At 39.0% G+C, this 23299-nt stretch overlaps 1 protein-coding gene across 6 annotated transcripts in view; it reads left to right on the forward strand.

Annotated features, from left to right (window-relative positions):
- Nucleotides 1-23299, forward strand: part of SEPTIN14 (septin 14) — a 93456-nt gene that overhangs the window by 29577 nt on the left and 40580 nt on the right. For 3 of the 6 annotated variants that reach the window (XM_049096590.1, XM_049096591.1, XM_025449456.3), the window contains exons 3-6: nucleotides 12167-12287; nucleotides 12655-12850; nucleotides 19844-20030; nucleotides 22279-22440. In XM_049096590.1, the coding sequence (XP_048952547.1) occupies nucleotides 12167-12287; nucleotides 12655-12850; nucleotides 19844-20030; nucleotides 22279-22440 (666 nt within the window). Of the gene's footprint in view, nucleotides 1-8226; nucleotides 8515-12166; nucleotides 12288-12654; nucleotides 12851-19308; nucleotides 19397-19843; nucleotides 20031-22278; nucleotides 22441-23299 lie in introns of those variants that run through there. The other 3 variants (XM_049096592.1, XM_049096589.1, XM_025449460.3) reach the window with 3 other exon arrangements.

Raw genomic sequence — 23299 nt, forward strand, 5'->3', positions numbered from 1 at the left:
TATATTATAAATAATATATATTTTAATAAATACATACATTATTGAAGTTGTATTTGCCAACATATAGTATAACACCCAGTGCTTATCCCATCAAGTGCCCTCCTCAGTGCCCGTCACCCAGTCATCCCATCCCCCCACCCACTTCCCCTTCCATAACCCTTTGTTTCCCAGAGTTCTGAGTCTCTCATGGTTTGCCTCTAATTTTTCCTACTCATTTTCCCTCCTTTCCCTTATAATCCCTTTCACTCTTTCTTATATTCCCCATTTGAGTGAAACCATATGATGATTGTCCTTCTCTGATTGACTTATTTCACTCAGCATAATATCCTCTAGTTCCATCCACATCAAAGGGTATTCATCCTTTCTGATGGCTGCGTAATATCCCATTGTATACAGAAATCACATCTTCTCTATCTATTCATCTGTTGAAGGACATCTAGGCTCCTCCCACAGTTTGGCTATTGTGGGCATTGCTGCTATAAATATTGTAGTGCAGATGTCCCAGCATTTCTGAATGATCTATAAACTTGGTATTCCACTGAGGATCCTGCTTGTCTTTTCAGGGAGGAGCCTGTTGCACTGATTTTCTGGGGTGTTTGCCTGGGCTGTGTTGTACTTTCCTTGCCAGAGGGCCAGGCTCAGTGTAAGCTGCTTCTGGTTCCTCTTTGTGGCTTTTGTTCCCTGAAGGCTTTCTGGGCCTTTTCGGGAGATGAAAATTAAAATGGCCGCTTTGGATCTCTTGCCCTGGAGCTGAAAGATCACAGCTGGTAGTTCAGTAAACTCTCAGGGATAAGTAGTTTTCACTTGTGTGTGTGCCAAACTCTGGAGATTTCTGTGGTGTGGTCCTGCAACCTATCCCACTGGGGGAAAGTGGAGGGCCACTAAGTTTCTGCACTTTGTAGGGCCCCTGCATGGAGAGTGGTTGGATATTCCAACATGCACCTGTGCTGTCCCTCCTGGGATAAGGTGGATGGTCACTATGTTTCTGCCCTTTACAGAGCCCCTACATGGAGAGCAGTTGCCCAATCGCGTGAGGGGTTTTCTGTTTATTGCTAACCAACCCCAGAAACTTGCTCTGATCTCACTGACTGATACTAGTTTCCCAGTCCAATGCTTGGTAACTCTGCTGCATCAGGCATTCCCATTTTTTTTTCTTCTGTGACTGCAGGGATCCTGAAACCACATTTCCCACCTAACATTCTGGCCCACTTTGCCACCTGAGCATCTTTCAGGCAGGGATCTCTCTTACTGGAAAAAAAAAAAAAAAACATGTAAAAGTTGATTTTCTGCTCTGTGGCTACTTCTCTTTCTGGTAGCTTGTTTCTGGAAAGCTCCCACCCTCCACTCTATATATTCCTATATATCCCCTTGAATTCACTTCTCTGAAACTCCTACCTTGGAAAAAGTAGTCTCTTCAATTCGTAGAATTCCATCAATTCTTTTCTTACATATCAGATTGAATTCATAGGTGTTCAGAATGATTTGATAGTTACGTTCAAGGGATCAGAAGAAATAAGGTCTCCCACTCTTCTGCCATCTTGATTCACCATCAAAGACTTTATTTACTTACTTGAAAGAGAGAGAGCACCAGGGGGATTGGGGGAGTGGCATAGGTAGAGGAAGAAGCAGACTCCCTGCTCATCAGGGTGCTCAATGCAGGGTACAGTCCCAGGACCTGGAGATCATTACCTGGGCTAAAAGCAGATGCTTAATTGATTGAGCCACCCAGGCGCCCCTACAAGCATTTTTTAAAATTCTAGTTCAGACATCTTATGCCCATATTGGTTAAATCGCTGGCAGTGAGTACAATCTGTTCTTTCTTTTGGGGTAAATTTCTCTGTCTTGTCATTTTGTCCAGAAAAGAATACAAGAAAGAAAAAGAAACAACAGTAATAACAACTAGAATAGAAAAAAATAGAAAAAATCAAAAACAAAATAAAATAAGAAAAATTCAGGACGCCTGGGTGGCTCAGCAGTTGAGCACTCCCCTTCTGCCCAGGGTGTGATCTTGGAGTCCTGGGTTCGAGTCCCACATCAGGCTCCCTGCATGGAGCCTGCTTCTCCCTCTGCCTGTGTCTCTGCCTCTCTCTGTGTGTGTCTCTCATGAATAAATAAATAAAATCTTTTTTTAAAGAAAACTTCAAAGAAGAAACAAAACAGAATGAAACAAATAAGTAGATCTTGAGTGTGTTTTGTTCTGCTTATTAAAAGAAACAAGATCCCCAGAAAGGAAAGAAAAACATATATACAAAAATAAAATAAAATAGAGGCAAGATGGTGGAGGAGTAGGGTCCCCACCTCACTTGGCTCCACCAACTTACCTGGATAACTTTCAAATCATCCTGAACACCTACAAATTCAATCTGAGATTTAAGAGAGAATGGTCAGAAGCTACAGAGAGAAGGGTTTTTGCAGACAAAAGTAAAATAAAAAAGAATCAAGTGAGGGAGGGGCCCCGGGAAGAGCCAGGCTAACGGGGTACGGGCGGCAGGAAAGTCCAGCCCAGGAGAAGCGGGAAATTTAAAAAATCAGCACCAGATTCCTCCTGGAGGGAAAAGCACTTAGGGAAATGGGGCAGGACCGTGGGAGGGGCGGGGAAGCCTCCAGATTCCCGAGGTCAGTAAGAGAGGAAGTGCACCCAGGGGAAAGCTCAGCACACACTGCGGGCTGATCTCTGGGAGGCCTGGGCGTGCCGGTGGGGAGTCGGGGAGAGGCCGGGTGGTCAGGTGGGCAGCTCCGGCCGGAGGCGTCTGCACCCCGCGGCCTTGGGAGCCACGGCGGGACCGCGATTCCAGCCCACGGGCCCCAGAACCGAGGGAATCCTGCACACCCCCCCCCCCCCCGCACAGCTGAGAGTGGGGAGGACCCAGGGCAGCAAGCCTCCCCTGTCGCTTGGCGCCCTGGAGTGTGCGGGTCAGCACCCCTCCCCGGGAGCACCTGGGCCAGGGCGGACTGGGAGCTGCGGGCGGTTCCCCAGGGGAGCTGGCCTCCGACCGTGTTGGTATTCCTCCTGGTGTCCCCTTGTGCCTGGCGGTGGGGCAGGGACCGGGTCCTCACGGGTACGCAGCTCCCACTGAGCCCAGCACCTGGCAGGGGGTGGGGCATCCCCCCCAGGTACACATACCTGAGAATCAGCAGAGCAGGCCCGCCCCCAGAGACCAGCTGGAAGGACAGAGGAAGAGCAAGTTCTGGACCAAGCAGCGCTGGAAAACTCCAGGGAAAGTTGAGGGATTTACAGTATATGGAACTAGAGGTTTCTTCCTTTTTGACTTCGTATTTCTACAATTACAGGTCCTAGATATATTTTCCACTTCTGGAGTCCCTTCAACATAATCAACTTAATTTTGGGAGAAATACAAGATATGTTCTTTTTGTTTTGTGTTTTTTGTTTTCTCTGCCTCATTTTCTTCTACAATGGCAGGAGTTACCACCTTCTAAACATAACCAGCACGCACCCAAACCAAGTGGAATACCATTCTGGTTCATTCTGTGAGATTATATTCTCTCTTCCTTCTCAACTGCCCCCCTCTTTTATCTCATTTATGTTTTGGTGGTCAATGCTGGGGCTCTCTACAGGTATTTCTGCTTTATATAAATTTGGGACTGAGCATCTTCTAACATACAGAACTTAATACACTCAGAACCAAGAGGATCACCCCCTAGGATCCCTCAGATAGACGACATTCTCCCTGCACTACAATTTCGTCACCACCACCATCTCCTAGTAACCCCCTTTTTTCTCCTTTTATATTTTTCTTTTTTTCTCTTTGCTTTTTTCTCTTCTTTTTTCTCTTTTATTTTTTTTTCTTCTTTAAGATTCTTGATCTTTTATTTTTTACCACTTTGTTTTAAAATTTGTTTTTTCACTTTAGTGGTCCTTTTGTTTTATTTCATTCTGATCTTTGTTTTCAATTTCCAGTCTCTGACCTCATCAGAATCATCTAGGTTGAAGTTTACTTAGGTCTTGGTTGATATTCTTGACTCAGCACACTCATACAGCCACTCTGCACTGAGCAAAATGACTAGAAGTACTCACCACAAAAGACAGAATGAGAAAGAGTACTCTCTGCCAGAGTTACAAATTTGGATTACAATTTGATATCAGAAATCCAATTCGGAAGCACAACTATAAAGCTACTGGTGGCTATGGAGAAATCATAAAGGATTCAAGAGACTTCATGACTGCAGAATTTAGATCTAATCAGGCCAAAATTAAAAAATCAAGTAAATGAGATGCAATCCACACTGGAGGTCCTGATGACAAGGGTTAATGAGGTGGAAGAAGGAGTGAGCAATATAAAAGACAATTTTATGGCAAGGAAGAAAAGGACAGCTGAGGAAAAAAATAGAAAAATAATTAAAAGACCATAAGGAAAAGTTAAGGAAAATAAATGACAGTACCAGAAGGAAGATTCTATGTATAATTAGGGTTCCAGAAAACACCAAGAGGGACAGAAGGCCAGAAAGCATCTTTGAACCAATCATAGCTGAGAACTTCCCTAGTTAGGGGAGGGAAACAAGCATTCTGATCCAGAAGATAGAGGAGTCATCCCCAAATCAATAAAAACAGTTCAACACCTAGACATTTATACTGAAACTTGCAAATTCCAAAGAAAGATAAAATCCTTAAAGCAGAGAGAGACAATAGATCCCTAATTTATATGGGGAGAAATATTAGGTTAACAGCAGACCTCTCCACAGAGACCTGGCAGGCTAGAAAGGGCTGGAAATATATTCAGGGTCCTAAATGAGAACATGCAGCCAAGAGTACTCTATCTAGCAAGGCTCTCATTCAGAATAGGAGAGATAAAGAGCTTCCAAGATAGGCAGAAACTGAAAGAATATGTGACCACCAAACCGGCTCTGCAAGAAATATTAAAGGGGACCCTGTAAAAGAAAGAAGAAGTCCAAGGAAACAATCCACAAAAACAGGGACTGAATAGATATTACAATGACACTAAATTCATATCTTTCAATAGTTACTCTGAACGTGAATGGGCTAAATGAACCCATCAAAAGACAGAGTACTGGACTGGGTAAAAAAGCAAGACCCATCTTTTTGCTGTCTACAAGAGATTAATTTTAGACCTAAAGACACCTACAGCCTGAAAATGAATGAGTGGAGAACCATTTACCATTCAAATTGTCCTCAAAGGAACGCTGGAGTAGCAAACCTCATATCAGATAAATTGTTTATCCTAAAGACTGTAGTAAGAGATGAAGAGGGACATTATGCCAATAATATCAGTTAATAACCAATGTAAAGAGATACTTAGATAATAATACACTAATAGTAAAAGACTTCAGCACAGCACTTTCTGCAAATGACAAGTATTCTAAGTGCAACATCGCCAAAGAAACAAGAGCTTTAAATGATACACTGGACCAGATGGATTTTGCAGATATATATAGACCTTTGTATCCGAATGTAACCTAATACACATTCATTTCACTTGCACATGGTACTTTCTCCAGGATAGACCACATACTGGGTCACAACCAGGTCTCAACCGATACCAAAAGACTGACTGGGACGGTCCCCTGCATATTTTCAGACCACAATGCTTTGAAACTAGAACTCACTCACAAGAAGACATTTTGGAAGAGACTCGTGGAGGTTAAACAAAATCCTGCTAAAAGACAAATCGGTCAACCAGGAAATTGGAGAAGAAATAAAAAGATTAATGGAAACTAATGAAAATGAAGATGCAACCATTCAAAATCTTTGGGATACAGTTAAACAAAATCCTGCTAAAAGACAAATCAGTCAACCAGGAAATTGGAGAAGAAATAAAAAGATTAATGGAAACTAATGAAAATGAAGATGCAACCATTCAAAATCTTTGGGATATTTCTAAGAGGGAAATAGATTATAATACAAGCATCCCTCAAAAAAATTGGAAAAAACTCAAATACAGAAGCTAACATCACACCTAAAGGAACTAGAGAGAGAGCAGCAAATAAAGCATTCACCAAGAGGAAGAAGAGAGATAATAAAGATTTCAGCAGAACTCAATAAAATAAACACCAGAACTGTAGAACAGATCAACAAAACCAGGAGTTGGTTCTTTCTTTGAAAGAATTAATAAGATAGATAAACCACTAGCCAGCCTTATTAAAAAGAAAAGAGAAAGACTCAAATTAATAAAATCATGAATGAAAGAGGAGAGAACACAACCTAAACCAAGGAAATAAAAATGATTTTAAAAACATATTATGAGCAGCTAGAAGAAGTGGATGCATTTCTGGAAAACCACAAACTACCAAAACTGGAACAGGAATAAATAGAAAACCTGAAAAGGCCAATAACCATGGAGGAAATTGAAGCAGTCATCAAAAACCTCCTAAGACACAAAAGTCCAGGGCCAATTGGCTTCCCAGGTGAATTCTATCAAACGTTTAAAGAAGAAACAATACCTATTCTACTAAAGCTGTTCTGAAAGCTAGAAGGGGATGGAGTACTTCCAAGTTGTTTTATGAGGCCAGCATCACTTTAATTCCAAAATCAGACAAAGACCCCACCAAAATGGAGAATTGTAGATATTGATCCCTGATGAACATAGATGCAAAAATTCTCAACAAGATATTAGCCAATAGGATCCAACAGTACATTTAAGAAGTTTATTCACCATGACCAAGTGAGATTTATACCTGGGATCAAGTGTGGTTCAACACTCATAAAACAATCAATGTGATAGATCATATCAACAGGAGAAAAAACAAGAACCGTATGATCCTCTCAATAGATGCAAAGAAAGCATTTGACAAATACAGCATCCATTCCTTTTTTTAAAAAGATTTTATTTATTTATTCATGAGAGACACTGAGAGAGAGAGAAGCAGAGACACACACAGGCAGAGGGAGAAACAGGCTCCATGCTGCTGGGAGCCCGACATGGACTCGATCTCGGGACTCCAGGATTACGCCCTGGGCCGAAGGCAGGTGCTAAACCACTGAGCCACCCAGGGATACCCTACAGCATCCATTCCTGTTCAAAATTCTTCAGAGTGTAGGGGTAGAGGGAACATTCCTCAGCATCTTAAAAGCCATCTACAAAAAGCCCACAGCAAATATCATTTTCAATGGGAAAACCCTGGGAGCCTTTCCCCTAAGATCAGGAACAAGATAGGGATGTCCACTCTCACCACTGCTATTCAACATAGTACTAGAAGTCCTCGCCTCAGCAATCAGACAACAAAAAGAAATAAAAGGCATTCAAATTGGCAAAAAAGAAGTCAAACTCTCCCTCTTTGCAGATGACATGAAAGGGTATGTAGAAAACCCAGGCCACTCCACCCCAATATTGCTAGAACTCATCCAGCTATTTGCCAGTGTGGCAGGATTCAAAGTCAATGCCCAGAAATCAGTGGCATTTCTATACACTAACAATGAGACTGAAGAAAGAGAAAATAAGGAATCAATCCCATTTACAATTGCACCAAAAAGCACCGATACCAGGAATAAACCTAACCAAAGAGGTAAAGGATCTGTACCCTAAAAAACTACAGAACACTTCTGAAAGAAATTGAGGAAGACACAAAGAGATGGAAAAACTTTCTTCAGAGAGTTGGAACATATCATGTTAAGATTTGTATGGAATCAGAAAAGACCCCAAATAGGGGACTATTGAAAAAGAAAACCAGAGCTGGGGGCATCACAATGCCAGATTTCAGGTTGTACTACAAAGCTGTGGTCATCAAGACAGTGTGGTACTGGCACAAAAAAAAGACACATAAATCAATGGAACAGAATAGAGAACCCAGAAATACCCCCTCAACTCTTTGGTCAACTAATATTTGACAAAGCAGGAAAGACCATCCACTGGAAAAAGGACAGTCTCTTCAATAAATGTTGCTGGGAAAATTGGACATCCACATGCAGAAGAATGAAACTAGACCATTCTCTTCCACCAGACACAAAGATAAACTCAAAATGGATGAAAAATCTCAATGTGAGACAATCCATCAAAATCCTAGAGGAGACACAGGCAACACCCTTTTTAAACTTTGCCACAGCAAATTTATATCTATGAAGGCAAGGGAAACAAAAGCAAAAATGAATTATTGGGACTTAATCAAGATAAAAACTTATGCACAGCAAAAGAAGTAGTCAACAAAACTATAAGATATCCTATAGAATGGGAGAAGATATTTGCAAATGACAGATCAAAAAAGGGCTAGTATCCAAAATTTATAAAGAACTTATTAAAATTCAACACCCAAGAAACAAGCAATCCAATCATGAAATGGGTAAAAGACATGAACAGAAATTTCACCAAGGAAGACATAGACATGGCCGACAAGCACATGAGAAGATGCTCCTCATCACTTGCCATATAAATCAAAACCACAATGAGATACCACTTCACACGTGTGAGAATGGGGAAAATTAACAAGACAGAAAACCACAAACGTTGGAGAGGATGTGGAGAAAGGGGAACCCTCCTGCACCGTTGGTGGGAATGTGAACTGGTGCAGCCACTCTGGAAAACTGTGTGGAGGTTCCTCAAAGAGGTAAAAATAGAGCTGCCCTACGACCCATCAATGGCACTACTGGGGATTTACCCCAAAGATACAGATGTAGTGAAATGCCAGGACACCTACACCCCAATGTTTATAGCAGCAGTGTCCAGAATAGCCAAACTGGGGAAGGAGCCTAGGTGTCCATCGACAATGAATGAATAAATAAGATGTGGTCTATATATATAATGGAATATTACTCAGCCATTAGAATCAACAAATACCCACCATTTGCTTCGACATGGTTGGAACTGGAGGGTATTATGCTGAGTGAAGGGAGTCAATCAGAGGACAATCATCATATGGTTTCACTCATACAGGGAATATAAGAAATAGTAAAAGGGATTAAAGGGGAAAGGAGAGAAATTGAGTGTGAAATATCAGAGAGGGAGACAAACCATGAGAGACTCCTAACTCTAGAAAACAAACAAGGGGTAGTGGAAGAGAAGGTGGGCAGGAGCATTGGGTGACCTGATGATGGGTTCTGAGCTGGCACCTGACAGGATGAGCACTGGGTGTTATACTATATGTTGGCATATCGAACTCCAATAGAAAATATACCAAAAAAATTAATAAAATAAAATGAAAGGAAAGGAAAGAAAAAAATAAAAATTATAGCATATATGTAAAAAACAAAACTCATCATTAAAAAGTAATTGGAAAAATATGAAAATAACTGAAAAACCGAGAGACTAAAGAATTTAAAAAAAAACAAAACATGAATGCTATATCTGTTTTCTCCAAAACCTAAGGTTTGCATCTCCCTATGTTCAGTACATTGTGTTGGCCAGTTCTTGCTGCTGATGTTCAGGGGGATGGACTGTTGCCTTAATTCTCAGGTGCCCTTGCCTTTGTGGAAAGGTCCCTCCCTTGCCAGGGGGCTGGGGTTAATGTAGGCAGCTCTGCATTGCATTATGTGTTGCTATTTCACTCCTGCAAGCTCTCTACACTGAAGGGCAGCATGTGGATGGCAGTGGCCTGCTCTCTAGCTCTGTAGCTGAGGTCATGCCCCCACTCCTCAGTGAGTCCTCACAGAAAAGCAGTCAGTCACTCTTGTCTCCTTGGTTTTCATCCAAACTTTGTGTTCACCCAGCCTGTGACCGTTTTTTTTTTTTTCCTCAGGCATGCAACTGAGTTTCAGGTTTCTAAATTTTATAGACTCCTGGATCGTCAACCCATGCCATTTCTCCTAGGGGACAAAGGGGTCTTGCTATGCCTCTGCCTTTTGCTGGGCACCTGTGTGGAAAGCAGTTGTTCAATCATTCAGCTGCTCACAGTTTATGGCAACACAGAGCAGAAAGCTGGTGCAGAAACTCACTGTTTTCAGTGGCCTTCCCCTCTCCTAAGTGTGAGAACTCTGCCACACTCAGGCACACTTGTTCTTTTTGTGACCCTGGGGATCCCAAGACCACGATGTCACACCTGGGATTCCATCCCACACCACCCGAGCACCTTAAGGCAGGCGCATCTCCCACTGTTGCAGACTTCTAAAAGTTCTGACTTTGCACCCTGCAGGTTATATTTTGTGAAAGCCTCCTTAAGCAGGCTCCCTCCCTTTCACCGTATCTTCAGATATATCTTCCTGGATTTAAGTCTCCACAACTCCTACCTTCCAAAAAAGTGGGTGCTTTTCTGCTTATAGAAAGGCAACATTTTTTTCCTCAGATATCTGATTGATTCCACATGTTTCAGAATGACTTGCTAACTCCCTAGCTGTATTCGATGGACCAGTGAAACTTAGGGTCCCCTACTGCTCTGTCATCTTAACTCCACTGGCCTGCTCTACTTGATTTTGATGGGAGTTCTCTGTGCCTCCTGGATCTGGATGTCTATTTTCTTCCTCAGATTAGGGACATTTTCAGTTACTGTTTCTTCAAATAAAATTTCTGCCCCCTTTCTCTCTCTTCTTTTCTAGGACTCCTATAATATTCATGTTATTACATTTGATGGAGTCACTGAGTTCTGCAAGTCTGTTCTTGTGTAATGCTTTCTCTATGCTGTTCAGCTTCTTTAATTTCTGTTACTTTGTCTTCTATGTCATTAATTAATTCCCCTACTTCTTCCAGCCCACTGTACATTGCATCAGGCCTGTTTCCAATCTCATTTATTGTACTCTTCATCTCTGACTTTTTTTTTTTTTACTCTTCTCTCTCTGCAGTGAGGCCTCACTGATCTCTTATATTCTTTTTTTTTAAGCCCAGAGAATATCCTTGTGATTTTTGCTTTAAATTCTCCATCAGACATGTTACTTCTATCTGCTTTGCTTAGATCTCTGGTTGTGAACTTATCTTGTTCTTTCACTTGGGATGAATTCCTCCGTTTGACATTTTATCTAAGGTTTGCCTTATTTTGTATGTTAGAAAAGCCCATTATGTTTCCTGGTCCTGATACTCTCAGGACCCCTGAATGGGTCATGCTGTGTCCAGGGTCTGATGCTTCAGGGAGTGCCTCTGGTTTGTGCTCCATGCATTTGCTTTTGCTCTATTCTTCACACCAGTGGTCTGCAGAGGCTTTCCTTGCCTGCAGTGGGCAGTGCTTGACCCCTGGCCAAAATGGTTTAAACTAAGTGTGCTCTGGTCTGCTTGTTGACTGAGACCTGATACTACTTCCACTAGGACTGAAGTCCTGCAGAACTTTCAGGTCAGGAGACATAGTGTGGGCAGGGTTTCTGCTGGTCTTCTGTAGGTGGAGCCTGCCACATTGTGCTTGAAGCAAGTTTGACTTGGAAGGGTATTCCCACCAGAGTGCAAGGGGTGGGGCTTTGTGCAAGCAAGTTTAGACAACCAGTGGTGGCACTGTGCTGCTTCCAGCAGCTCTGTGTTTATGCTGACTGACAGATGAGGGAAATGTTGCCAGGCAGCTCTTTTGTTCCCAAGATGCATCTGCGAACAATGCCTTTTTGGTCTGTACTTGGAGAAGAGTAAATAATCTGCCCCCTGTGTGCCCTAGGCAATGATCAGAGTGCTATTTCCATGGGATCTGCTACTGAGTTGTTTGCCTGCCCTCTCTCCAGGAGCAGCACAGTGCCCTTGGAGCTCTATCCTAGCCAAGGCAGCTCACCTTCAAAACTGCAGGCTTTAAGCCCCACTGGTTGCAAGAACTCACGAAATTCAGCCCTTCTAGATTTCCAATCCCATACCTTTTGCAAAACATTCTCTTTGTGTGTTCCCCTGTGTGCTCCTCTTTCATTCTTCCCTGCAGCTCTGGCTCTCTTCTTACAGCAGCACCTATGATCTTTTTCTCCCCTCTACCACTTCTCCACATTTCCTGCCTTCTTTGATGTGGCCTGTTCTCTCCCTTTAGTTGTGGAGTTTGTTCTGTCATTCTTCAGATTGATTTCTGGGGATATTTAGGATGATTTCATAGTTATCCATTTATATTGATGAGACAAGATGAGCAAGATGAGCCTAGGTCCTTCTACTCCACCACCATCCTCCTCTTCTTCCTCTCTATTTACTATTTTTTAAGTTGAAGCAAAATTTATGTGTCTGGAAAAAGACTTATTTGCTCACAAATTTGCTTCATTTGAATATTGTCTGAATTATGATAATCAAATGATAACTGTAATTTCTTCAACATGTTAAAATCGTATTTCAAATGATATTACTAATTCTAATTAATACTTTTTCATTTTTATTTTTTTAAGCAAAAAGGAGATAGTGTCCGTTGCTTAACAATGCTTGGTCATTTTGGTTTTGAATGTTTGCCTCATCAATTGGTGAACCGATCTATCCAACAAGGATTCTCTTTTAATATTCTGTGTGTGGGTAAGTGCCTGACTCCTCTTCTGAATTATTAATTTTCTCAAATGCTCATTTCAATTTATCTTAAGTAGTGTAACACTGGTGCTGTTACTTCAAGACTGTGTCTTTTCATCTGTGTTTGTTTCCATCATGTTAGTCATATTACTTAGACTTTTTTCTTTAAATGTTTCAGTGCTCTTCAAAATCTGATGTATCTTTATGTATATATTTTTCTATATTATATTAATGACTGAGTCAAGAGAAGCATGTATACTTTAAAGGACATTATAGTCATTGATGTATTTGAGACCCTTTAAGCCACTTTAAGAGTTAAGAGTGTTACTTCTCAGCCATCTTATGCCCCTAGATAATGTATCTATGTTTATTACAGGAGAAACTGGGATTGGAAAATCAACACTCATTGACACATTATTCAATACTAATTTGAAAGACAAAAAATCCTCGCATTTTTACTCAAATGTTGGACTTAAAATTCAGACATATGAACTTCAAGAAAATAATGTTCAATTGAAATTAACTGTTGTGAGAACTGTGGGATATGGTGATCAAATAAACAAAGAAGCCAGGTTAGTGATTTCTTATTTTGATAATAAAAGATTTTCTTATTTCAAGGAATTTAGTATCTTTGTTGATATTTCCGTGTCTATATCACTCCCTTCTGCCTCTATCTTCACACAGCTTTCTCTGCTACCTTTATATCTCTTTTAAAGACATTTGTTGTTGCATATGAGTACCTAGATAATGCAAGATAATCTTATTTATATACTCTTTACTTTCAAGAAGATTAAGTCCTAGGGTAGCTCTATTTTTAACTTCTTGAGGAACCTCCATGCCATTTTCCAGACTGGCTGTAGCAGTTTGCATTCCCACCAACAGTGTAAGAGGGTTCCCCTTTCTCCACATCCTTGTCAACATTTGTTATTTCTTGACTTGTTAATTTTATCCATTCTGACTGGTATGAGGTGGTATCTCATTACAGTTTTGATTTGTATTACCCTAATGATAAGTAATGTTGAACATTTTTTCATGTGTCTGTTGGCCATTTGTATGTCTTCTTCAGAGAAATGTCTGTTCATGTCTTGTCCATTTCTTGACTGGATTATTTTTGGGGTGTTGCATTGAATAAGTTCTTTGGAGATTTTAAATTCTAGTTCTTTATATGATGTCATTTATGAATACCTTCTCCTATTTCATAGGCTGCCTTTAATTTGGTTTATTGTTTCATTTATTGTTCAACAGCTTCTTATCCTGATGAAGTCCCAATAATTCATTTTTACTTTTGTTTTTCTTACCTTTGGAGATATGCCTTAGAGAGAAATTGCTGCAGCCAAGTTCAAAGATGTTGCTGCCTGTGTTCTCCTCTAGGATTTTGATGGATTCCTGTCTGGATTCACAGTTAGGTCTTTCATCCATTTTATTTTATTTTATTTTATTTATTAATTTAATTTAATTTAATTAATTTAATTTTTGAAGCTTTTATTTATTTGTGAGAGACCCAGAAAGAGAAGCAGAGGCAGAGACATAGGCAGAGGGAGAAGCAGACTCCCCAGGGAGCCCGATGTGGGATTCGATCCCGGGACTCCAGGATCATGCCCTGAGCTGAAGGCAGACACTCAACCACTGAGCCACCCAGAGCCCCCTTTCATCCATTTTAAATTTATTTTTGTGTATGACATAGAAAGTCACCTTGTTTATTTTATTATTTTTAAAAGATTTTATTTATTTATTCATAAGAGACGAGAAAGGCAGAGACATAGACAGAAGGAGAAGAGACTTCCCTGTGGGAAGTCTGATGAAGGATTCAATACCAGGACCCTGGGGTCATGACCTGAGCCAAAGGCAGATGCTCCACCATTGGGCCACCACGTGTCCCTAAAGATGGTCCAGTTTAATTTTTCTGCATGTGGCTGTCCAGGTTTTCCAACACCATTTGCTGAAGGGAATGTCTTTTTAATTTTTTTTTAAATTTTTATTTATTTATGATAGGCACACAGTGAGAGAGAGAGAGAGGCAGAGACACAGGCAGAGGGAGAAGCAGGCTCCATGCACCGGGAGCCTGACGTGGGATTTGATCCTGGGTCTCCAGGATCGCGCCCTGGGCCAAAGGCAGGCGCTAAACCACTGCGCCACCCAGGGATCCCGGGAATGTCTTTTTATATTGGATATTCTTTCCTGCTTTGTCAAAGATTAGTTGATCATAACGTTGATGGTCCATTTCTGGGTTTTTTATTCTGTTCCATTTATTTGTGTGTCTGTTTTTGTGCCAGTATCACACTCTTGATGATCATGGCTTTGTAATACAGCTTGAAGTCTGGAATTATGATGTCCCCCAGTTTTGCATTTCTTTTTCAACATTCCTTTGATTATTTGGGGTCTTATCTGGTTCTGTTCAAATGTTAGGATTGTTTGTTCCGGCTCTATGAAAAACGCTGATAGTATTTTGTTAGGGATTGCACTGAATATGTAGATTGTTCTGGGTATGGCCTCTTCCAATCCATGAACAGGGAATGTTTTTCCATCTCTTTGTGCTTTCCTCCATTTCTTTCATGAGTGTTCTGTAGTTTTTAAGGTATAGATCCTTTACCTCTTTGGTTAGGTTTATTCCTAGTTATCTTATGCTTTTGGGTGCAATTGTAAATGGAATTGATTCCTTGATTTCTCTTTCTGCTACCTCACTGTTACTGTATAGAAACGCAATTAATTGGGACACCTGGGTGGCTCAGCGGTTGGGTGCCTGCCTTTGGCTCGGGGCGTGATCCCAGGGTCCCAGGATCGAGTCCCATGTTGGGCTCCCCACATGAAGCCTGCTTCTCCCTCTGCCTGTGTCTCTGCCTCTCTCTGTCTCTCATGAATAAATAAAATATTTAAAAAAACAAAAGAAATGCAACTAATTTTTTTGCATTGATTTTATATACTGTAACTTTGCTGAGTTCTTGTATGAGTTCTAGCAATTTTGGGGTAGAATCTTTTGGGTTTTCAACATAGAGTATCATGTTATCTATGAAGTTTTGTTCTTCTGAATGTCTTTTATTTCTTTTTGTTGTCTGATTGCTGAGGCTAGGACTTCTAGTACTATGTTGAATAACAGTGATGAGATTGGGCATCCGTGTCATGTTCCTGGCCTTAGGGAATGGCTCTCAGTTTTTCCCCATTGAGGATGATATTTTCTGTGGGTTTTTTGTATATGGATTTTATGATATTGAGGAATGTTCCCTCTATCTCTACACTGCAGAGGTTTTATCAAGAAAGGAAGGAATGTTGTATTTTGTCAAATGCTTTTTCTGGATCTACTTAGAGGATCATATGGTTCTTGTCCTTTCTTTTATTAATGTGGTTCATCACATTGATTGATATGTGGATGTTTAACCACCCTTACAGCCCAGGAATTAATCCTACTCGGTCATCGTGAATAATCCTTTTGATGTATTATTGGATTGTATTAGCTAGTGTCTTAGTTAGATTATTTATATCTATATTCATCAGGAATATTGGTCTGTAAATCTTTTTGGTGGAGTCTTTGTGAGATTTTGGGATCGAAGTAATGCTGGCCTCATAGATTGAGTTTGGAAGTTTTCCCTCCTTTTCTACTTTTTGAAGCAGCTTCAGAAGAAGGAGTCCTAATTTTTCTTTAAATGTTTGTTAGAATTCTGCTGAGATGCCATCTGACCCTGGACTCTTGTTTATTGGGAGATTTTAAAAAATATTTATTTTATTTTATTTGTGTATTTTTTATTGGAGTTCGATTTGCCATCATATAGTATAACACCCAGTGCTCATCCCATCAAGTGCCCTCAGTGCCCATCACCCAGTCACCCCTTCTCCCCACCTGCCTCCCCTTCCATTACCCCTTGTTCATTTCTTAGAGTTAGGAGTCTCTCATGTTTTGTCTCCCTCTCTAATTTTTCCCACTCATTTTCCTTCCTTTCTCCTATATTCCTTTCACTATTTCTAATATTCCCCGTATGAGTCAATCAGAGGACAATCATTATATGGTTTCACTCATATGTTGGGAGATTTTTGATGACTGCTTCATTTTCTTTGCTGGTTATGGGTCTGTTCAGGTGTTTTTATTTCTTCCTGTTTCCGTTTTGGTAGTCTATAAGTTTCTAGGAGTGCATCCATTTCTTTCAGATTGCTAAATTTGTTGGCATAGAGTTGCTCATAATATTGTCTCAGAATTGTTTTATTCTTGATTATTGGTAGTGATTTCTCCTCTTTCATTTATGATTTTGATTTTTGGGTCTTTTCTATTTGAAAAGTCTGCGTAGGGGTTTATTTATCTCAATTATTTCAAGGAACCAACCCTACTTTCCTTGACCTGTTTTACTGGCTTTTTAAAAATTTTTTTGATTTTTTTTTTAAATCGTTGATTTTTTTATTTCTGATCAAAAAAATTCTGATAGATTTGATATCTGATCATTGATTTCTGCCCTAATCTTTGTTATTTCTCTTCTCCTGCTGGAGTTAGGCCTTATTTGCTCTGTAATGTTATGTTATATATTTGAGACTTTTCTTGTTTTTTGAGAAAGGCCAGTTTTGCTATATGCTTCCATCTTAGGATCACTTTGCTGCATCATAAATGTTCTGAAATGTTGTATTTTCATTTCCATTTGTTTCCATGTATTTTAAAAATTCTTCCTTAGTTTCTTGTTGACCCATCCATTTAGTAGGATTCTCTTCCATGTATTTATGGTCCTTCTAAGTTTTTCCTGTAGTTGCTTCAAGTTTTAAAGCACTGTGTTCTGAAAATATGTATCATATTATCTCAAACATTTTGTACTGGCTGAGTCCTGATTGTGACCTGATATGTTATCTCTTCTGAAGAGTGTTCCATATGCACTTGAGAAGGATGTGCATCTGCTGGTTTAGGATTAAATGTCTGAATGTATCTATGAAGTCCATCTGGTTCAGAGTGTCATTTGAAGTCTTTGTTTCCTGGTCAATCTTCTACTTAAATGATCTGTCCATTGCTGTGAGGGAGCGTTAAAGTACCCTACTATTATTGTATTATTATCAATGAATTTCTTTAGGTTTGTTTTCCTTAGCTAGGATCACAAATATTTATGTGTTAGATCTTCTTGTTAGATAGATGCTCTTATTATGATATATTATCCTTTTTCATCCAGGATGGATGACTCTGTGTAAGTGGCTGTATTGTACTATGTGTTGGTGTTTTGTTCCCTGAAGGCTTTCAGCATGGGATGGGATAAAAAAGGCTTTCAGCATGGTGGGATAAAAATGATGGTGTCACAGTAGTCCATGATGGTCTGCTTTTGTTGATTTTGATCCAGTTCTCTGTGCCTCCTGGATCTAGGTATCTGTGCTTTCCCTCCAGATTAGGGAATTTTTCAGATATTATTTCTTTCTCTCTTTTTTAAAGATTTTATTTATTTATTCATGAGGGACACACAGAGAGAGGCAGAAACATAGGCAGAGGGGGAAGCAGCCTCCCCTGTAGGGAGCCTGATGCAGGACTCGATCGCAGCATTATTACCTGAGCCAAAGACAGACACTCATCCACTGAGCCACCTGGGTGTCCCTCAGCTATTATTTCTTGAAATAAATTTTCTGCTTCCTTTTCTCTCTTCTTCTTCTGAGAGTCCTGTACCATGGATGATATTATGTTTGGTGTAGTCACTGAGTTCCATAGGTCTATTCTCCTTTTGCATAATTCTTTTTTTTTTTTTTTTTGTTCAGCTTGGTGACTTTCTTCCATTACTCTATCTTCTAGGTCACTAATTCATTCCTCTGCCTTTTTCTTTCTGCTGTTCATTCTGTCAATCATTAATTTAGTTTATTGTGCTCTTCCTTTCTGCTGTTTGTTCCTTATCTCTTTGTTAAGGTTCTTACTCATGTCTTGGACTTTTCTCAATTCCAGTGAGTCCTCATGCTCATTGCTTTAAATTTTCTATGAGGCATATTACTTTTATCTGCTTCGCTTTGATTGGGTTGTCCTATTCTTCCAATTTGCATAAATTTCTCTGTCTCCTCATTTTGTCTGCTTCTTTGTGTCTGTTTATGTGTGTTAAGAATGTCAGCTATGTCTTTTTCTCTTAAAAGTAGTGACTTTATGAAGAGGAGGTTCTGTGTAGTGTTCCCTGTGCACTGGAACCTGGCACTTGAGTAGAGTATCCTATGTGTGTTGCTTACATCCTGCTTTTGTGTCATAGTCATTTTTCCTTTCAGTTCAGTCACCTGCACTGACTCTTTGCCTGTTGTGGACACTGCTTGTTCTCTGTACTTAGTAGAACCCAGGTAAGGCAACTCTTAGGGGTTGTGCCTGCTGGAGAACTTGGGGTAGGGTAGTAGTTTTAGCCAAATTTTCTTTGTGCAACTAGTCTTATGCTGGATCCCTTGAAGTGTTGAGGCAATGGGAGTCTTGGCTTCAGTGCGAGAGGATGTGGGTTGCTGGGCATGGTGTGTGATGATAGGTGTGCATGCTGGTTCAGGTGTGCAATGGTGGCTGTGCACCCAGCAGCTGGGCAGGGATGATATGCAGCTTAACAAAATTTTCCCTGAGCTCAGGGCTGAGGCTGGCAGGCTTGGAATATGGGGGTCCTCAGGAAAACTTGTGGACATGGCACATTGCTAGCAATTTGGTTAGCTACTGTCTGTGCAACCCAAGGTCCTGCAGATGGCCCTGTGTTTATGCTGGGGAATGGGAGAGCAAAATGACACCTGTTGGGTCCTTCATTTTCAGTGCCATCTCCTAACATGCTCTGAAATCAGTATAAATGGATATGTCTCCTGTTTGCCCTCAGCACTATGTAAACTACCATATTTTTAAAGATTTATTTATTTATTTATTCATTTATTTATTTATGATAGACGTGGAGAGAGAGAGAGAGAGAGAGAGAGGGAGGCAGAGACACAGGAGGAGGGAGAAGCAGGCTCCATGCTGGGAGCCTGATGTGGGACTCGTCCCAGGCTCCAGGATCGAGCCCTGGGCCAAAGGCAGGCGCTAAACCACTGAGCCACCCAGGGATCCCTAAACTACCATTTTTTATGTTACCTCCATGCACAGGTTGCTGAATCTTTAAGGGGAATGATACAGCTATCACTAGTCCTCTAGGCTTGCCCAGGGTCAAGTCAGTGGGCATTTAAAGCTCCAGGTAGGTTCTAAGCCCCATTAGTTATACAAACTCATAGAATTCAGCCCCTCTGGCTTTAAAAATCAAAAGCTACGTGGGTTTGTCTTCCCTGTGTGAACTCCCTGGCACAAGGATCTGTTTCTCTCCCCTCTCTGCACATGCAGGTCCCTCCCTCTTATGAACAGTCTTCCTCCCCCTTTCTGACTTTCCTAAACATTCAGATGCAGCTTCTTTTGTGTATTAAGTCATGGAATTTGTTTTGCTAGCGTTTGGATCACTCTCTGATTTATTAACTTGGATGTGGGTGATATCTATTTGTAAACATGGGATACAGTGAACCGTGTCCTTCTACTCTGCCATCATCCCAAGCTCCCCCGTATTAATTATATTAATTAAATGGTTAAAAGGCAGAGTATAGGTGTTATTAATCTGTCATGCTAATCTGTTGAAATAATCTTTTTTTTTCAGCTACCAACCTATAGTTGACTATGTAGATGCTCAATTTGAGGCTTATCTTCAAGAAGAATTGAAAATTAAACGTTCCTTCACTGACTACCATGATTCCCGTATACATGTGTGCCTTTACTTCATTTCACCTACAGGACATTCTCTGAAGTCTCTTGATCTATTAACAATGAAAAACATTGACAGTAAGGTGTGTTAGATAAATCCATCAGCCTATTAAGATTTGATAATTATTTTGTGATAATGTATAACTTGAAGGTATTTGAATACAAGAATTTATATGTTAATGTTAAAATATAATTTTTTCTATTAATCTTTAAAGCACTTCTCTTAATTTCCAAAGTATAGCATTGCAACGTACCACAGACTTAGTAGTCTAAACAGAAATTAATTTTCTCAGTTATGGAAAGTAGAAGTCCAATATGAAAATGCCACCAAGGTATTTTTTTCTTTGAAAACCTATTTTTTTTTTTAAATGATAGTTGCCTTCTCACTGTGTCCTCACATGGTGTTTCCTCTGCACATATCTGATGTCTGTATGTCTGTTTCTTACTGGGGGTTTGGGCCTCAACATAGGCACCGGGGTGGGATGATAATACATTCAGCCCATAGCATTTGATAAACTTCAACCTTAGTTTGCTTTCCAGAAAAATTTAATTAGGTATTAGGAAAATAAGATACAGGTTAAAAAATAATAAGATAAAAATTTACAGTTTTTTTGTGATTTAAGATAACAGAGATTGTGGTAATTTATCTGTAATTTTCAAATTGAATTCATTCTACATCACTATAAAGCAATCCCATTAACATTTATCCGTTACCACTGATTATGTGAAACATGAAGTTTTCATGATCTTGGTTAGTGGTCTATCACAGAGGATTCAGAATGCAATATGTATGAATATATTTTTTCCAGTAGAGGGTAAATATATATATATGAAAGAAATTTTTATGCCATGAGTTCTTTTTTATCCTTTATTAGGGTAAAGAGAGAAAAAGTACAAAATCTGGTTTCTTTTTATCAAAGAAGTCTTGGCTTTTGCTCTATATGGTTCAAACTGGAAAGAAATTTTGTATTTTAATGTTACATGTCACCAAGTTTTTAAAAAGAAGTTAGACTTCTAGTTAAAATCAAGAGCTGCCTCAATTTCTTTATTATTAGTATATTCAATTGCCAGGGACACTCAGTTTTATTTTTAATATTATGGGTAGCTCTTATCATGAAGCAATTTCCAGATATAGAAAATTGTTAATTTTTTTTTACAAGAACATACAGGAACAATGGGGTGGGCAATGGTGATTTTGTGTGTCTATTGTCTTCTCTTCTAGGCTGCTCAGTTCCCTTCTGCAATAAGTGACTTTCATTCCTCAAGTCTAAATATCTAAATTATTAACATGGAAATTTTCCATTTATTATATGTTAAGGTTTTACTATCATTAGAAGATAGCTTTCTTAGCAATACAATCCAAGATATTTGAATCTACCTTAGAAGTTGTATGCTTTTTATTGTGGAAGGAATTATTTAAGATTCTAAAATTAGGTAAAAATTTGAACATCCGTGTTATTATTGAAGCCCTAGATTTGTACAAGGATTTTTTAAAATGTGCTTTGAAGAATCTAAAACAAAAACAATACACCTGGAGCTTATTTTTATGCATTCTTACCATATCACAAAACTTGATATTATGTAGCTATGATTTAATAAGATAACTTATCATAATAATAATAAAATGTATCTTAGAATTTTGCAAATTTTTTTATTTCTACAAAGTTTAATTATTAAAATGTAGGGAGAGAGGAGTGATCATATTGTAGAACTAGGAAAAAAGTTTATGAATAAAATTTCAACCTCAAATATACAATATAGAAATAATACCTTTTTACAAATTACAGATATATTTGTGAGCAAAGTGTTATACACATGTATACATGTCGTCAGCCTTCAGAGTATGGTAACAAAAGAAGGGTCTATTATTTTTAGATGGCCTTTGGAAAACACAAGCAAATCTATCTACAAAGGCATGGATTTATGGAGAAAGGGATGCAAATGAATGGCAGGTAGAAGGACAAAATTAATTTAGGGTACAGTTTTGATGAAAGCACTCAGTTTAATAAGACATCAAATTGATAATGAATTAATTGGACTATCTTATTCTACTACTTACATTTTACAAACTCAAATGTGTTGAAAGTGTAAGAAAGCTTGAGAAAAGAAATTTGAAACCTCTATACCTGAATTCTAACAAAAGGTTAATCTTCAAAAGTATTGATGAAAATCAGTACTTGGAAAGCCATTTTGTGAGGAAGGTACAGTAGTAGCCAGTGATTATCTAGTTGTAAAAATTTATTGTCAGAGCTTGTAAGGTTTTGATGTAAAAATTCCAAGATTAACAACAAATCCTCAATGGTAGGATTTTGTTTGCTACCTTATTTACAGGTGAACATTGTACCATTGATTGCCAAAGCAGATACAATTTCTAAATATGATTTACAGAAGTTCAAGTGTAAAATAATGACTGAATTGGTTAGTAATGGCATCCAGATATATCAGTTTCCAACAGACGATGAACCTACTGCTCAGGCGAACTCTTCAATGAATGTAAGTTTTTTTTTTTTTTATGAATGTAAGCTTTTAACTATTGCATATCAATTCTATTTTGTGCAAAAATAAAAATATAATTTATAAGTAACAATATTAGTAATAAATTGTCACTTGTATCTGACAAAGATACTTTAAAACCTATTGCAAAATCTCTTTTCTTTCCTCTCCTCACTTCTCTCTTTCATCTCTCCCTCCCTCCTTTTTCTTCTTTCTTTCTTTCTTTCTTTCTTTCTTTCTTTCTTTCTTTCTTTCTTTTCTTCTTTCTTCCTTCCTTCTTTTTTCTTTCCTTTAGTTATTCTCCTCTACTACCTCTAAGACCTCCTCTCACCAATATAGGCAACCACTAATCATCTTCCCTATTGTAGATGATTTCTCTGTTCTGAACACATCATATGAATAGAATTAATGATACTTGATCTTTTCGTGTACTTATTGGCTATTAGTATATCTTCTCAGAGAAATATTTGCTTGTATTTCTTTTAAAGGTTCTGGAAAATGGAAAAAAAGATTCATTTTTAAGTGAACTTTTGTCTTTTTATCATTGGTCTGTAGATTATTTATATATTCTAGACACAAGTTTCTTATATGTTCCTCAATACAACTTGGAAGTATTTTCTCCCAAGCTGTTGGTCATTTCCTCACTTTCTTTTTACCATCATTTGAAACACAAAAGGTTTAATTTTGATGAAGTCCAATTTATCTGTTGTTGTTGTTGTTGTTGTTGTTTACAGTTTTGGTGTCATATCTAAGACTACCTTGCTAAATCCAAGGTAATAAATTTTTATGTTTTCTTCTAAGAGTTTAAAAAATTATGGTAAAATACACATAACATGAAATTTACCATCTTACATATTTT

Source organism: Canis lupus, chromosome 18 (genome assembly GCF_003254725.2).
Source record: "Canis lupus dingo isolate Sandy chromosome 18, ASM325472v2, whole genome shotgun sequence".
NCBI lineage: Eukaryota > Metazoa > Chordata > Mammalia > Carnivora > Canidae > Canis > Canis lupus.